The sequence below is a fragment of the Bos mutus genome, chromosome 14 (assembly GCF_027580195.1).
Source record: "Bos mutus isolate GX-2022 chromosome 14, NWIPB_WYAK_1.1, whole genome shotgun sequence".
Classification (NCBI taxonomy): domain Eukaryota; kingdom Metazoa; phylum Chordata; class Mammalia; order Artiodactyla; family Bovidae; genus Bos; species Bos mutus.
The window spans coordinates 44,469,044-44,484,855 of NC_091630.1; the positions used below are offsets into that span (position 1 = coordinate 44,469,044).

Genomic DNA, 15,812 nt, shown 5'->3' on the forward strand with positions numbered 1-15,812 from the left:
TGTCTGTAAGCCTGGTTTCTGTTTTGTAAATAAGTTCATTAGTATCATATTTTGCCTGGAAAATCCCATGGACGGAGGAGCCTGGTGGGCTGCAGTCCATGGGGTCACGAAGAGTCAGACACAACTGAGCGACTTCACTTTCACTTTACACTTTCATGCATTGGAGAAGGAAATGGCAACCCACTCCAGTGTTCTTGCCTGGAGAATCCCAGAGATGGAGGAGCCTGGGGGCTGCCGTCTGTGGGGTCACACAGAGTCGGACACGACTGAAGTGACTTAGCAGCAGGAGCAGCAAGCCTGGTTTCTGTTCTGTAAATAAGTTCATTAGTATCATATTTTAGATACCACATACAAATGATATATTTGCCTTTTTATGTCTGATTTACTTCATTTAGTATGATAATCCCTAGGTCCATCCATGCTGCTGCAAATGGCATTATTTCATTGTCTTTTATGGCTGAGTATTAGTCCATTGTATATACGTAATGCATCTTTACCCATTCATCTGTTGATGGACATTTAGGTTGCTTCCATGTCTTGACTATTGTAAAAAGTGCTGCTATGAACATTGAGGTACATGTATCTTTTCAAATTAGGGTTTTGTTCAGATATATACCTAGGAGTGGGACTGGTGGATCATATAGTAACTCTATTTTTAGTTTTCTAAAGAAACTCCATTCTTTTCTCCATAGTGACTGCACCAATTTACATTCCCACCAACAGTGTATGAGGGCTTTTCTCCACACCCTCTCCAGCATTTTTATTGTTTGCGGACTTTTTAATGATGGCCATTCTGACCACTGTAAGGTGATACCTCATTGTGGTTTTGATTGCATTTCTCTAATAATTAGTGATGTGGGCATCTTTTCATGTGCCTAATAGTCATCTGTACGTCTTCCTTGAATAAATGTCTATTTAGATCTTCTGACCATTTTGATTGGGCTGTTCGGGTTTCTGTTATTGAGTTGTATGAACTATTTGTATATTTTGGAAAGTAAGCCCTTGTCGATTGCATTATTTGCAAATATTTTCTCCTCATCCATAGGTTGTCTTTTCATTTTGTTTATGGTTTCCTTTGTGTGAAAATGCTTTTAAGTTTGATTCAGTTCCATCTGTTTGTTTTTGCCTTTATTTCTATTGCTATGGAAGACTGACCTAAGAAAACATTGCTACAACTTAACGTCAGAGAATGTTTTGCCTATGTTCTAAGAGTTTTAGGGTGTCCTTCTTTTATATTTAAGTCTTTAAGCCATTTTGAGTTTATTTTTGTATACTGTGTAAGGAAGTGTTTCAACTTCACTGATTTACATGTGACTATCTAGCTTTTCCAACACCACTTGCTAAAGAGACTGTCTTTTCTCCACTATATACTCTTGCCTCCTTTGTCAAAGATTGACCTAGGTGTCTGGGTTTATTTCTGGGCTCTCTATTCTGTTCCACTGACCCAGATGTCTGTTTCTGTGCCAATTCCATGCCGCTTTGATTACTGTAGCTTTAAGGTATTGTCTGAAATCTGGGAGGGTTATGCCTCCAGCTTCCCTCTCCACCAAGGATTGCTTTTGGTCTTTTGTGATTTCATATAAAATTTATGATTATTTGTTCTGGTTCTGTGAAAAATACCATGGGTAATTTAATAGGGATCACATTAAATCTGTAGACTGCCTTGGGTAGTGTGGCCATTTTAACAATATTAATTCTTCAATCCAAGAGTATGGGAAAACTTTCCATTGCTTTAAATCACCTTCAGTTTCCTTCTCCAGGAGATCTTTCAGATCCAGGGATCGAACCCAGGTCTCCTGCATTGCAGGTAGATTCTTTACCATCTAAGCCACCAGGGAAGCCTGCTATCCATTTTAAGTCTCTCTTTAATTTTTCATTACCTTTTTCATTGTTAGACCTTTCCTGAACCCTCTGTGAGCCTTGTCATTGGACACATATGCTGTCTAAGTCCAGTGGACCTCTGCCCACTAGGAAAAACAGGCAGAGACCACAAGGGACAAATCATAGGAAAAACTGAAGAACTGCCCTTGAGACTTAAATAAGGCTCAGCTGATGTTTTTATATCAGAATAAGACTACTTCTAAATTAGACTCTTAGCCCCTAGGGCAGGATTGCCTAGTTGTATAAAATAAGCCAACAAGTATCCAGTAATTACACAAAATTTGGACACCATGAAGCTATGTTTTGGACACAAAAGATAGCCTAAGGAGACTAGAAAGGAATCAGAAGCAAAACACACAGGGAATGAGACAGCTGAAGTGGGAGGACAGGGGGTGGGAGAACAGAGATAAGCTAAGAGATGTGGGTTGTACAGAATCCGAGGGAGGTAAGTGTTCACCAGTATCAAATTCGCAGCTGCCACTCCTAGCAGAAGAATTGAAGAGGTGCCATCATAGCTGTCAACTGGGAGGTCCCTAAATGGCTCAGACAGAAAAGAATTCACCTGCAATGAGTTCAATCCCTGGGTTGGGAAGATCCCCTGTATAAAATAATGGCAACCTACTCCAGGATTTTTGCCTGGAGAATTCTATAGACAGAGGAGCCTGGTGGGTTATGGTCCATGGGGTCACAGAGTCAGACATGATTGAGTGACTCACTAATGGCTGAACAAGCTGCCCTAGACTGGTGGGCATAAAACCCACATCAACTGGTGTGAGGAGAGGTGGGGAGGAAAGACTTGAATGTAACCTACTCATTCAAGGAGGTGTGCAGTTTTGAGGACAGGAGTCGAGGTGAAAGCAGAACCGGTTAAGGGCTGTCTTAACATGGTAGACATACGAGTACCTCTGTTGGGTAGAAGGAAAGAAATTAAACTATATTCAAAAGAGAAGGAATTGACCCAAAACTTGGAGAGGAAAAAGGACATCTTCACCTCTGGGATGAGGTGGTGGTGAAAGGAAGAAAATGAGAACCAGTGGAAGGTTTAAGAGAGAAAGGTGTTCCCATGGGTTACCACTTTTTCTCTAGGAGGAAGAAGACAAATAGGAAAGAACTGGGGCTGAGAAGGGCTTGAAGACAGTAATGAGCTTCTAGAAGTTTCCTGGGAAGTGATCTGCCATGCAGTGTGGAGGGGTTGGTCTGAGGTTTACCACCCATGATTTGCAATGGCAACTGGTAAATGTTGTGATTATTCCCAGAAGGGGCTTCCTATCAGCAAGGGAGGAGAAACTGATTTAGGCTTGAGGACTGGGCAGGCGGATGAACCAGAAGGTCACTACGGAAAGGAAAATGCAGTGCAAAAGATGCAGTAGGGTTCTTCAGGCAGGACAGGGAAGGGCCAGGAAGGCATGAAGGGCATCAAAGGAGTGAAGACTTTACTAAGAGTCCATGCTTGTTCAGTGAATGGAAAAGACCAGCGAGCGTTTTCAACGAGTCAGATTGTCAAGTTCTAGGCTTCAGCACTGACCTATGTCTGAATCAGAGGACAACCCAGGCTGTGTGCAAGGGCTTTAAGATAAAGGCCATGATGCTGAAAAAGGCGATGGGTGGTGAGGCCAGGCTGAGGTAGCCTGGGACAATGGAAGTGACAGGAGGTGGGGGAATAGCAGATAAGCCACTGATCCTGGATGAACAAGGAGACTGATCTAGAGAAGATGGATTTTCTGAAATATACAGCACAGAGCAAATTTCTGGCTTCCTAAAGAGTGGGCTAACATGAATAGTACAAGTCTCAAAAGGAGGGGCTACTGAAAAACAGCTTTCAGAAAAAGACCTCACAGATTATAGTTGGCCCTCCTTATGCTATATGAAACTCAACACCCACAGATTCCACCAATCACAGATCAAAAATATTTGGGAAAAAAAAATTCCAGAAAGTTTCATGAAGTAAAGTTTCAATCTGCTACATGCTGACCGCTATTTATATAGAATTTGAATTATATTGGTGATTATAAGTAAATCTAGATAGGATTTAAAGAATATGGGAGGAGAGGCATAGGTTATATACAAATACGGTGCCATTTTATATATGGGACTTGAACACTGTGGATTTTGTTATTGAGAGGGGTGGTTCTGGAACCAATATTCCACAGATACTGAGGACAACTATATTTACTTATTGACTAATTTACTTTTAGTTCTTGACCTGTATTAACAACTGCCTACTGAACATCCCTAAGATATATTTCTGGATCATCTGTTCCGATATGAACCTATCTTCCCAACCTCTATAATTTACTCTTCTTCCACCATTTGTTTAATTCTAGATAGCAGCATCACTATTATCCAGGTAGCTGTTCTATAAAATAAAAAGGTCATCTTTACCACCCCTTACGGTCTCCACATATCTGCCTCCTCCCCCATTTGGAAGCTCTCACCCACACGCCAGTAAAGACTGGTAATAGAGTCAGACAGATTTAAATTCCAGCTCAACCATTTCTACCTCGACCGATCCCGGGCACAAAATTGTCCTTAAACTTTATTTTCTTCTGTCGTCATGTTAGTTGCTCAGTCGTGTCCGACTCTTTGCGATCCCATGGATTGTAACCTGCCAGGCTCCTCTCTTCATGGGACTCTGCAGGCAAGAATACTGGAGTGGGAAGCCATTCCCTTCTCCAGATTTTCTTCTGTAAAATGGTAATAATACTAGTACTAACCAATGGGTTATTATGAGATTTAAATTAATTAATGCATGTAAAGAATTTAGTACCTAATCTAGCATAATATAATTTCCTTCAAAATTTTAAAAATCATTAATTTTGTAATTTGCTTCCTCTTCTGACTTCATGTTGTCTACAAAGTTTCTGGCTACATTTCTTAACTTTTGCATTTACTGTGGGAAAATTTCTTAAATTTTCACAAATGCTTTATTATAAATATGCTAGTAATCCTCTATTTTGAGAAGGGCATGGCAACCCAGTCCACTATTCTTGCATGGAGAATCCCATGGACAGAGGAGTCTTGTGGGCTACAGTCCATTATGTCTCAAGAGTCAAGACACGACTTCCAGCAACTGAGCATGCATGCAGTCCTCTATTTTATTGAAGTATAGCAAAGAGATTCCATTATACATATATATATATATTCTTTTTCATATTCTTTTCCATTATGGTTTATCACAGGATCTTGAGTATAGGTCCCTGTGCTATACAGTAGGAACTTGTTTATCCATCCTATATATTACAGTAGTAATACTAGCTTCGACTTATAAATCAAGCAATTTTAATTCTATTTGCTCTCTTACATTTTCAATCAATAAACACACTTTAGGCAACATACACCTTCAGGTTAGCTTTCTGTCGTTTGTAGTTTTATTAAAAATTCTCAATAATTCTAATGTGTAAATAAAGGGAAATCACCAATGAAATTTTAAACACAGCCTCAGCTTGAAAAAAAAGATAAAATTCTAAGCCAAATATCCTCACCACCACATTGTTAGTAACATTCACACTCAAATGGCTTACTTTTTGTTATACGTTTTTTTAGAATGGAAACCTACTAGTGCTGGGTTTTGAACATGGAGGAAAAGCAAGTGCTAGCATGGCTGTTGGCCCCTGGGCTTTAGTGGCCTCCCCCACCCCACCTGTCAAACCAACATTCACATTCTCTTCTTACTAATCCCTTCTTAAAGCTAAATTCAACTCCCCCTTATCCAGGGCAAAGATTCAGAGTGAGAGGGAAAATGAGGACATTACTAACCCCAGCTAGTAAACTGCAGCATTATTCTACTGCTCCTATGAGCGGGGCCATCACTGTCAGCGCCTCTTCTTCTTCCTGGTTCTTGTTCCCTGTCTTCTCCAATCACCACCATTGAACGTGAACACTGACATTAATGAACACATCAGTGAGACTGGAGAAACATCCCACCAGGACAATAGCAGGCAAATGGAAGCATGGCTTGAGTGGTTACTTTGCCAAAAACTGCTCAGTGAGCTACCAAAAATTAGATACTAATTTTCACCCATGAAGAGAGTCAGTGGCAGAGTCGAGTTAGGACTGATTAGTTGAAATTTAATAGCAGACATCTGGTGCTGGAGTCTTCCTTTTAATGAAGGGTCTTTCCAAGGAAGACATCTATTAGGGATAGCAAGAGGAAGAGATTAAGGGCTAAATGGACATATCTTTTGTCATCCTCAAATCTCCATATTCTCCCAGGATGCGTCCATACCACCACCCTTTGTCCATCTACCATAGATGGACTTCACTCACGTCTTATTAGCCAGAAACTCACTCTGTGCTGTATATTTCAGAAAGTTCATCATCTGCCTGAGAGCTAATTAGGAAGAGTAGGTGGCACAGTGGTAAAGAATCTGCCTGCCAATGCCAGACATGGAAGAGATGCGGGTTCGATCCCTGGGTCAGAAAGATCCCCTGGAGAAGGAAAGGGCAACCCACTCCAGTATTCTTGCTGGGAAATCCCATCGACAGAGGAGCCTTATGGGCTATAGTCCATGGGGTCGCAAAAAGTCGGACACAACTGAGTGCACACATGCAAACACACACACAGTATTAAATGATTCTACCCTGCTTGCAAACAAAAGTGTAAACCTCAAATATTCATGTATGTAGATCCTAACACACGAGTGGGTAAAAAATCAAAAAAGGAAAGAAACAAAGGTTGCTCTACAAAGAGAGCCAGTTCAAAAATGAGGGGGAAAAAAAGTATATTGACCTGAGCAATAACAGTTTCTCATATCAAACAGAACCCCAAAATAGATGGAAATGTCTACAGTAGCTCCTGATCCTGGTGTGCCCTGTAACAGAAAAATGGAATTATGGTTCAGCTGCGAAATCCTGGGCCCTCATTTTCCCAGTGGCCTAAATCAATCCCCAGTCCGGGGACAAGATGCTGAGCAAGGTGCGTAATTATTTCAGGCCACTAGGGTAAGCACTATTCCTGGCAACTCTGTAGGCAGCGCCATGGATGAGGGTTTCTAATCCTCTTTGGTGATTTGGTTCTGTGTAAACTGAGATTTTTCTTTCACTATTTCAGCCAGATAAGCAGGAAAGGCCAGCTCCAGTCCTGAGCTAGAGCCAATCAAGGTCAGTTTCAGTTCCTTTTCTGTGCGGTTTAGATTCCTTTTTTCCTTGCTGCCTGCTCTGACACCTGTCCTTATATTTTTATCTGATTATCAGAACCTAGTGAGAGAACCCTTGGCAGCTTCTGGTGCTTACTCTGTCATGCAAAAGCCTCTAAGTCTAAGGGAGACCATAAATACTGTCCTTGAAAGGCCAACCTAAGACCCTGGCTACGCTGAACTGAACTGATGCACCACAGAGAGACATCTCCCATGGGGATTTTAAGGGTGAGGTTGAAACCAGTGCCTGCTTTTACCCAGAGGCAATACAGACGTTTCAACTCGCCTATTAACAAATCTCTCATGTTTGGCTTGACACTGCCCTCACAATAAATTCAGTTATTACTTAGAGAGAAAGTGAAAGGTAAATCTTGACATTCCCATTTGGATGATGATGAAATAGAGGTTTAAAAGAGTTGTGTACAGTGAATTCAACCAAGCAGTGTTGTAGCTGGAAAGTAGACCAGCTGACACCTGTCCCCGGTTTTGTAGGTCACAGACTTTGTAAGTTTAGAGCAGTGTTTTACTTACCATGTTCCTCCTTGAAAGCGTCTATTTACTTTCTTAAATTGTGGGTGCCAGTGGAGAGGAACCAGGTGTACATTCCAGACACTTAGACAACATACACAGGCTGAGCTGTCTGCCTGTTGAGTACACAGCTCCGGGTTGAAGAATTTCTAGGGTTGTTAGAAGAATACAGAAGACTTCAGAGGGAGCAGGCTCTGAGGTGGACGCGAATACCTAAATCCCTACAAAGAGAGATTAAAGACATCCTCTTTATTATTAGAAACCAAAAAACCGAGCCCATGTATTTTGTGCTTTTTCAAACTACACTGCCCTCCCCCCGATCTTCATTAAAGAAATGCAAACACATGTGCTTCAAGACGGGTAGGTGTAAAAGAACATTCTGCACAATTATATCTAGGCTGTCGCAGACTTCTTTCACATGCAACCATCTATCCGGGGGATGTTAATTCACGGTGACAGCTGAGCATGACAAACGCCACGATACACAAGTTGGAATGCCGGAAAACAGGCAACTACGAAAAGCCCTTGCAGACAAACGCGCCTCGGAGTTTTCTCCCTCCACTCACACGTGGCCGCACTTCTAGGCGCTCCAGCACGGTGATAAACCCCACACACACACACACACACACACACACACACACACCGGAGCCTCCGCCGCCCTCCACGCCCGCGCCTCGGTCTCCAGGCAGGCGGGCACTCGCGCGCGCCCCTGGGCACACTCGCCGCCCACCCGCATCCCGCTACGCCGCACGGCCGCGCCGGGCGGTCCCCACGTCCCCCTTCCCGCCCGCCGGGGAAGCGGTGGCTCCCGGGCTGGGGGCAGGGCCGGGGGCGGGGGGGAGCTGGCAAGGGAGGGGAGCGCCGCGGGGCCGGGCCTCGGCGCCTGGGGAGGGGAAGAGGGGCGGGCACGGGGCGGCGCCCGGCTCACGTGGGCGGGCAGGAGCAGCTGAAGGTCCGCTCCGGAGCCCGGGCTGTCCTCTCGCGCGCGGCGCTGGCCCCGGGCGGCGGCGGCAGCGGCGAAGGAGGAGGAGGAGGAGTTGGAGGAGGAAGGCGGCGGTGGCGGCGACGAAAGAAGAGGGGAGGACGGGGGCGGCGTCGGACTGGAGCCGAGCGGCGGCACGAGCTGCCCGGGGCGCTGTCGTGAGCTCGCCCGCCGGGCCCCCACCCCCGAGCTACACCCTGCCGTGCCCAGCTCTGCCCGCGTCCGTGCCCCCGCGGGGAGCGCGCCGGGGCTGCCCCCCGAATGACGGGCGGAAGGTTCGACTTCGACGATGGCGGCACTTACTGCGGCGGCTGGGAGGAGGGCAAGGCGCACGGGCATGGCATCTGCACGGGGCCCAAGGGCCAGGGCGAGTACTCAGGCTCCTGGTCTCATGGCTTCGAGGTGGTCGGAGGCTACACCTGGCCCAGCGGAAACACCTACCAGGGCTACTGGGCGCAGGGCAAGCGGCACGGGCTGGGGGTGGAGACGAAGGGCAAGTGGATGTACCGGGGGGAGTGGTCACATGGCTTCAAGGGGCGCTACGGGGTCCGGCAGAGCCTGTGCACCCCCGCCCGCTACGAGGGGACCTGGAGTAACGGGCTGCAGGACGGGTACGGCGTGGAGACCTACGGGGACGGAGGTGAGCTGCGTCGCTGGCGGCTCGGCTGCCCCGCGAGCTGGGCGCTGGGGGAGGGCTTTGCCCCTGACTGCGGGGCCGCGGGGAGGACGCGAGGCGCACGTGTCCGGAAACCCGCCAAAACACCTGGGGGAGCCTCCTACCCTCCTCCCGCGGCCACTCTCCCTGGGAGGGGGCGTTAGGACGCGGCGGGTGCGCTGGGGGTTGGATCTGACCCGGTTCTGGGGGCGGGCGGTGTGTCCACACCCGGGGGAACAAGGCGTGAAGACACCTGGCCGGCGCCAGCGCCGCGCTGCCCCCGGGAGGGAGCGCGCCCGAGAGGGCTGGACTGGGAAGAGGACGCTGTCACTTGAGCCCGTCACATTACGTTCCTGATCCCTCCCTCTCCCGGCCGGGTTTGAAATCGCCACTCCCGTGGAGTGAGAGCGAGCGCGCTGGGCTTGGAGGCTGGCGGTCGCGGCGCACAGCTCCCGGGATTGGTTTCACGTGGAGTCGTATTTCGCCTCTGGTCCTCTAGTGGCCTAAAGATAGAAGCCAGAACCCCAGAACTGGGATGTTGGGGAATTGTTCCTTATCGGAGCTGCATTTGGAAAGTAATCGTAGTTATGGGAGTGGAGAGGCCACCTGATGCAGGTGGGGTTCAAAGAATGCGGGGTTTTCTTTCTGGTATTCCTTCGCTTTCTTAAAGTATCGGTTTTCTATCAAAAGAAGGTAATCATTGTTGATCTGGAGATATCTGGAAAAATTACTAGGAAAACATTTTAGAAACGAACAGTGAAGTCTATGTTTTAAAAAATACAATTGAAAGGTGTATTCCTATAATAGCTAAATTAACAGCTACTTCACTCCTGAGAATAGCAGTAGGGAATCGCCGGTTTGCCCTAAGGTATGTGATGGAAAACCGTACGCTGGCTGTGAGCAAAATTCACCTAATTTTAATATTTACTAATATTTGCAAAAGAAATTTTGTATACAATAGGGGAGAGCCCCCCCCCTACACTTTTTTCCCCAACCAGGAAAAGTATATATTATTGATACAGGTGTCAAAACCTGATGAATTTGCTTGTGTAATAAACTGAGAAGGGCAAATGGCTTATGCTTTGGCAAAACACATTTTCTGATAATAATCATAATTGAAAAGGGTTGTCACATTTCGGAATTCTGCAGCTCAGAGTTGTAGGATATTAAAGGGGTCCAATTAAAAGTTTGTCCAGCCCAGTGCAACCCCAGTCAGGCAACTGCTTATATAAAAGCTTAAACAATTTGTACACTTCACTTACTCAGAACACTTGGGCCATGTTTCAAATACAAACCGGCAGCATGGTAGGATTGGCTAAAAAGGACATCTTTTCGTCCTACAGTATAAATAAAGGATATAGTTCTCATGGATTAAAAGTGGAGGGGGGGGGGACTGTCTCTAATAATTGTGTATGGGCTGTATGAGTTTCAAGTTCCACAGTAGTTAAATTAGGGCCCTTAAATGTTCTCAATGGGCACAGAGCACCTTAGTTGACACCCGTATAAATGTGTTAGCTTGTGACTGGATTTTATCAGAGGCCCTGGTCTACAATATAACTAAATTCCATGCTCAAAAGTGGAATGCAAATCTTATCTTTCAAACGTGTGCATTAGTTTACAACCTTTCAAGAAGGTGGTGGATAGTTCTTTTACTTCAGTATTTGGAAGGCTAAAAATAAATGAGTCTTCTTTTAAAGTTACTACTCATTAAACAAAATCTCTTGATTTAGGGTATTCATTATACCTAGCAATAAATATATATATAGCACAGTAGAGGTCTTCTGTTTATGTGTTGCAGAAGCTCGAATAAGTGTCTAGGGTGACTATGGATAATTGGCCTCCTGTTTTAAAACTAACTTTTAAAAGAATTTTTTAAAAACCTCAAAATTTGGTATTACCACAGGACTGCGGTTTTCTTTTTCTACCAAAACAAACAAATATGCGACCAATTAGGAAAGGGGGGAACTCCTAAAAATCATTATTGAATTCTTACTGTTACTTTCTTTCATATGTCAATCAGTTAATTAGAAAGTCCTGAATCATAAAATGGGATTCTAAGTGGAAGTGTATTGCTATAACTTATTTCCTGCAAAGATTTTGGCCACAATAAGACAGATCACTTCCACAAGCTTTACTTCTTGCCTCTGCACCACCACAAGTCCATCCCTAGCAGCCTCTGTCAGACTTAAGAAAATCTGATTGCATGTATTTTGTGGTGACGTTTAACTCAGGAGGAAGGAAGTTGTAATTCCATTGACAACTATCACTTGGTTTATTTTACTAGTGATCTGAGTATGAAGTGTTGCTGAAATAGAACCCCCTGAACATTAAGGAAGAATAGTTAGTACAGTGTTCCCAAAATCCAAGTCTAGGTGCCCAGAATATTCGCTAAAAATTCAGATCCTGCTGTGGTTCGTATTTTCACCTGTCATGAAACTATTAGAATATATCTAGAAAGACACATTGTTGTGTTAATTATATGCATTCCTGTCCATGCACATTTTCATTCATAGCATGTAGATTTAAATTTGGCACATTAAATCTAAATTTGACTGGAATTCTCTCTGAATTGGAAGTCTTCCACTACAAACTTATTTAGTGAAAATGGCTGTATTTAGAAAATCAGCTCCCAGATGAAAAGTCATAGATCATCCGTAAAAATATTTTTTAAACTTATGAACTATGCATCCATGTGTAAGAAAGTGAGAGGAACTAATTAGAACTTTGAGCAGCAGGGAGCAGGTGGAACCCACCTGCTTCGTAAGGAAAAAGAGGCCCTTTTCCCCCACTTAAGTTCACTGACTAAACTAAACCTACTTTAAATTTCAGATGAATCACTAACACTTTGACTGTAAATTAGTTTCTAGCAATTCTATGGAGGAATTCTTCCATGTACTGTTTCTCAACAGGGTAAGATGGGAATATAGGCAATCCCATTGTTCTGCCTTCTCTGCTACTACAGTCAAGCAACAACCTAAACTTTCTAGTTATCGCTGTTGCCTTAAACCACTTAGATTTTCAAGCAATGTGTCTTTGGAAATTCTAAATACTAGTCTTATTTTGGAGACAGCAGATTAAGGAAACTAGTAGTTAATTTCCGCTTAGTGTTAAACATTTCCTAAGATAGTGTGGTTGTGTTTTAAAAGTGTAAGTACTTCTTGATATCAAACAGTATGTTTGGAAGTTGTTCTAGCAAAATTAACTTGTAGAAAAGTTAGAGGAGAATGATTATAGTGTTCCTTGTTTATTTAAACAAAATATTTTAAAATAAGGTGGTTTGTGTTAGTGCATGTAAGTCAGGTTGTATAACTTTTAGAACTTGAATTTTTATCTAGGCAAAGGGAAAATCAGTTGCAATTTTCTAATAATTTCAGTTTCCTTCTGGGTTACAGTGGTGGTGTTTGGAGATGGCTAATACTGAGTAGAAAGCTTCTTCATCTGAAATGTTGTATTTGAGTGTCTTATCCTCTGGGGTTTATCCTTTTGGGAAAGTCATGGCCCACCCACCTCCTCAAAAGTTCTAAGATGTCAGGTTAAGATGTTAAGACCTACCCAGAGTAGGACATTCACAGTACCAGACCCCCTTTGTATTGGATTGGCCAAAAAGTTTGTTTGGGCTTTTTGTCAGATATATAGGGGAAGAACCCGAATGAACTTTTTGACCAACCCAATATGTCATTGTCACCCTGCTACTGTCTATTTATATACCAAAAATATGTCAGAACGAACAGAGGGAGATGGTAGTCTTGCAATTAGTCAAAACTTTTGACTTGGGAGCCACTATGGCTTTAACTTTTAAGTGCATGAAATAATCAGTAAGCAGCACTTCTAAGTATTTTAAAAGTAAATGTATGCCATGCAATGGAACTTTTTTCATGGCAATCTGAAATGAAAAGTATACTGCAAAGTAACTCTATATAACCAAAAACTGAAAGAAGTCAAGACAGTTATGATTTACTTTCTATAATATTTGTGAGTTAGGAAGAATACAGTAGTAATTATGTCTTAAAATTTCCATGTAACTTCTTTGGAGGGCTAGTTTAATATAAAATTTGCCTTTAATTAAAAGGAAATGGACTCAATTTAGAAAATTCTAAGTTCCTAATCTTAACATCCAGTTCCTCCTAAAATGATTTAGGAAGTTGCTCCAGGTTAATTTTTAAATGTCTTTGCTAATTTACTTAATAGAAAAACTTCTGAAAACAAATGCTTTAAATTAGAGATTATCCTATTCCTGAGAAGGCATAATATTCATTGAAAAAATGATCTGGTGATGACAAAGTTTTAATGTACACTGTCAAACACACCTTTCTTCTGAGATGAATTCCATAATGTTAAGAATGGAAGTTTCCCTCTGACCTTATCTTAGTTTTCCCAAAGGTAAATAAATAGTGCATGCTTTTTAGCCACCACAGCTGTTTGTTATAAAGTCATCAAACATCTACATACCACAGGACACACAGCTAGGAGTGTGGACATTTTGTGTTCTCCTATGAAGTAATGCCTGGCCTCAGAATGTTTCTGGTTTATGATGTGGTTCATAGAACAGTGGCAGAAGCTAGGGAAACCATGAGGAGAATGGCCAGAAGAAAGCAGAAATTTAGCAAATATGGGACAGATCTTGACCTTTTCACTTGGAAGTACAAAATGTTAAAACAAATTGCCCGTTTTTTCATAATGGTTCACTCTATTCAGAATATATATTCTGTTTGTCAAATCCGTCTCAGCTTAAAAAGGTTCACCCAAAACTAAATAATAATCCTGAATATTAAATAGTTTTCCCTGCCCTAAAAGAACATGATGAATGTGGTAGAAAGAAAATGTAAGAAAACTTGTTTGACAACTCATGTTCCAATCATTCAGATCACTAATAATTTTAGGTCTTTGAGCTTGTTGGAATGTCAAACTGCCAGACCTGAAGTCTTTCATTTTTCAGTTAGATTAGTAAAAATACAGCTCACAAATAGAGCTCATTTCTTCGTCTGCTATTGCACTGCCTTCCTCAGAGGGGGTTTTGATGTGTTAATTTAAGGGGAGAAAAGTTTTCTAATGATCACTCTCTTGTATTAGAAGTCAGTGCTTTGTAAAATGTTTTCAGTGAAAAGCAAAACAAACACATACCTATCGGAAAAACCTATGTAGATTTAGATTAGAGATTATCCTATTCGTGAGAAGGCATAATATTCATTGAAAAAATGGTGTCAACAAAGTTTTAATGGGCACTGTCAGGCACACCTTTGCTCTGAGATGAATTTCATAGGGTTAAGAGTGGAAATTTTCCTCTGGCTTCCTCTCAATTTTACCAAAGGTAAGCAGCACACTCGTTTGGGGGATACATCCCCAAAGCTGATATACAATTACAGAAACGGCCTAGACACAACACTTCAGGGTGGGGATTCACAAAGGGAATTTCCGAAGCATGGCTTAGAGTTGACTAGGCAGTGTGTGGGTTGGGCCTTGAGTCCCCGGGCCCGCGCAGGGCTCTCCATGTGCACACCCACGCCCCCATCGGCCTATCTGCGGCCCCGGACTCACGCTGTGCTCTCTTGCGCTCTCTCGAAGGTACCTACCAGGGCCAGTGGGCCGGCGGCATGCGGCACGGCTACGGCGTGCGCCAGAGCGTGCCCTACGGCATGGCCACGGTGATCCGCTCGCCGCTGCGCACGTCGCTGGCCTCGCTGCGCAGCGAGCAGAGCAACGGCAGCGTGCTCCACGACGCCGCGGCCGCCGCCGACAGCCCGGCCGGCACCCGCGGCGGCTTCGTGCTCAACTTTCACGCCGACGCCGAGCTCTCGGGCAAGAAGAAGGGCGGCCTCTTCCGCCGGGGCTCCCTCCTGGGAAGCATGAAACTGCGCAAGTCCGAGTCCAAGTCGTCCATCTCCAGCAAGCGCAGCTCGGTCCGCAGCGACGCAGCCATGAGCCGGATCAGCTCCAGCGACGCCAACTCCACCATCAGCTTTGGCGACGTCGACTGTGACTTCTGCCCCGTGGAAGACCACGTGGACGCCACCACCACGGAGATCTACATGGGTGAGTGGAAGAACGACAAGCGCACCGGCTTCGGCATCAGCGAGCGCTCCAACGGTATGAAGTACGAAGGCGAGTGGGCAAATAACAAGAGGCACGGCTACGGCTGCACTGTCTTTCCCGATGGCTCCAAGGAAGAGGGAAAATACAAAAATAATATCCTGGTCCGTGGAATAAGGAAGCAGCTGATACCAATAAGAAATACAAAAACTAGGGAGAAGGTGGACAGAGCGATCGAAGGCGCACAACGGGCAGCCGCCATGGCAAGAACCAAAGTGGAAATAGCAAACTCCAGGTATGTAAACGCCGGAGGGTGGTACTGCCCGGGTCTTTGGAAACGGTAGAACATCAGATAATCTGTGTGTGTCAGTCCTTTGGCGGCGTAGGGTTCCAGAACCAGAAGTGAAAAAGGATTCAGCCGGATAGAATGAGGCAGACATGTACCTGAAACTCTTCTGAAAGTCTCCATCCTGAAAAAGTGTTGAAGGCGCATTGCGGTCCCCTTCCTCTTAAAATTACTTCCTTAATACTAAACGTGATGGAGTTCACTCAGTGCCTGTGTACATTTCCCAGAGTCCAGAAAGTTAACCTTTTTTAAAAAAGA

At 44.2% G+C, this 15,812-nt stretch overlaps 2 protein-coding genes across 19 annotated transcripts in view; one reads left to right on the forward strand and one right to left on the reverse strand.

The window, feature by feature from the left end:
- GDAP1 (ganglioside induced differentiation associated protein 1) overlaps positions 1-8,595 on the reverse strand; it is a 50,170-nt gene extending 41,575 nt beyond the window's left edge. For 2 of the 8 annotated variants that reach the window (XM_070382233.1, XM_070382234.1), the window contains exons 1-2: positions 8,188-8,454; positions 7,548-7,765 (exon numbers count right to left, since the gene is read on the reverse strand). Coding sequence is in view for 1 of the 8 variants with exons in the window: in XM_070382238.1 (XP_070238339.1) it covers positions 7,548-7,550 (3 nt within the window). In the remaining 7 variants the exon portion in view is untranslated. The other 6 variants (XM_070382240.1, XM_070382239.1, XM_070382236.1 and 3 more) reach the window with 5 other exon arrangements.
- JPH1 (junctophilin 1) overlaps positions 8,596-15,812 on the forward strand; it is a 103,245-nt gene continuing 96,028 nt past the window's right edge. For 4 of the 11 annotated variants that reach the window (XR_011466760.1, XR_011466759.1, XR_011466758.1 and 1 more), the window contains exons 1-2: positions 8,598-9,166; positions 14,744-15,503. Coding sequence is in view for 8 of the 11 variants with exons in the window: in XM_070382231.1 (XP_070238332.1) it covers positions 8,788-9,166; positions 14,744-15,503 (1,139 nt within the window). In the remaining 3 variants the exon portion in view is untranslated. Of the gene's footprint in view, positions 9,167-14,743; positions 15,504-15,812 lie in introns of all 11 variants that reach the window. The other 7 variants (XM_070382228.1, XM_070382226.1, XM_070382227.1 and 4 more) reach the window with 4 other exon arrangements.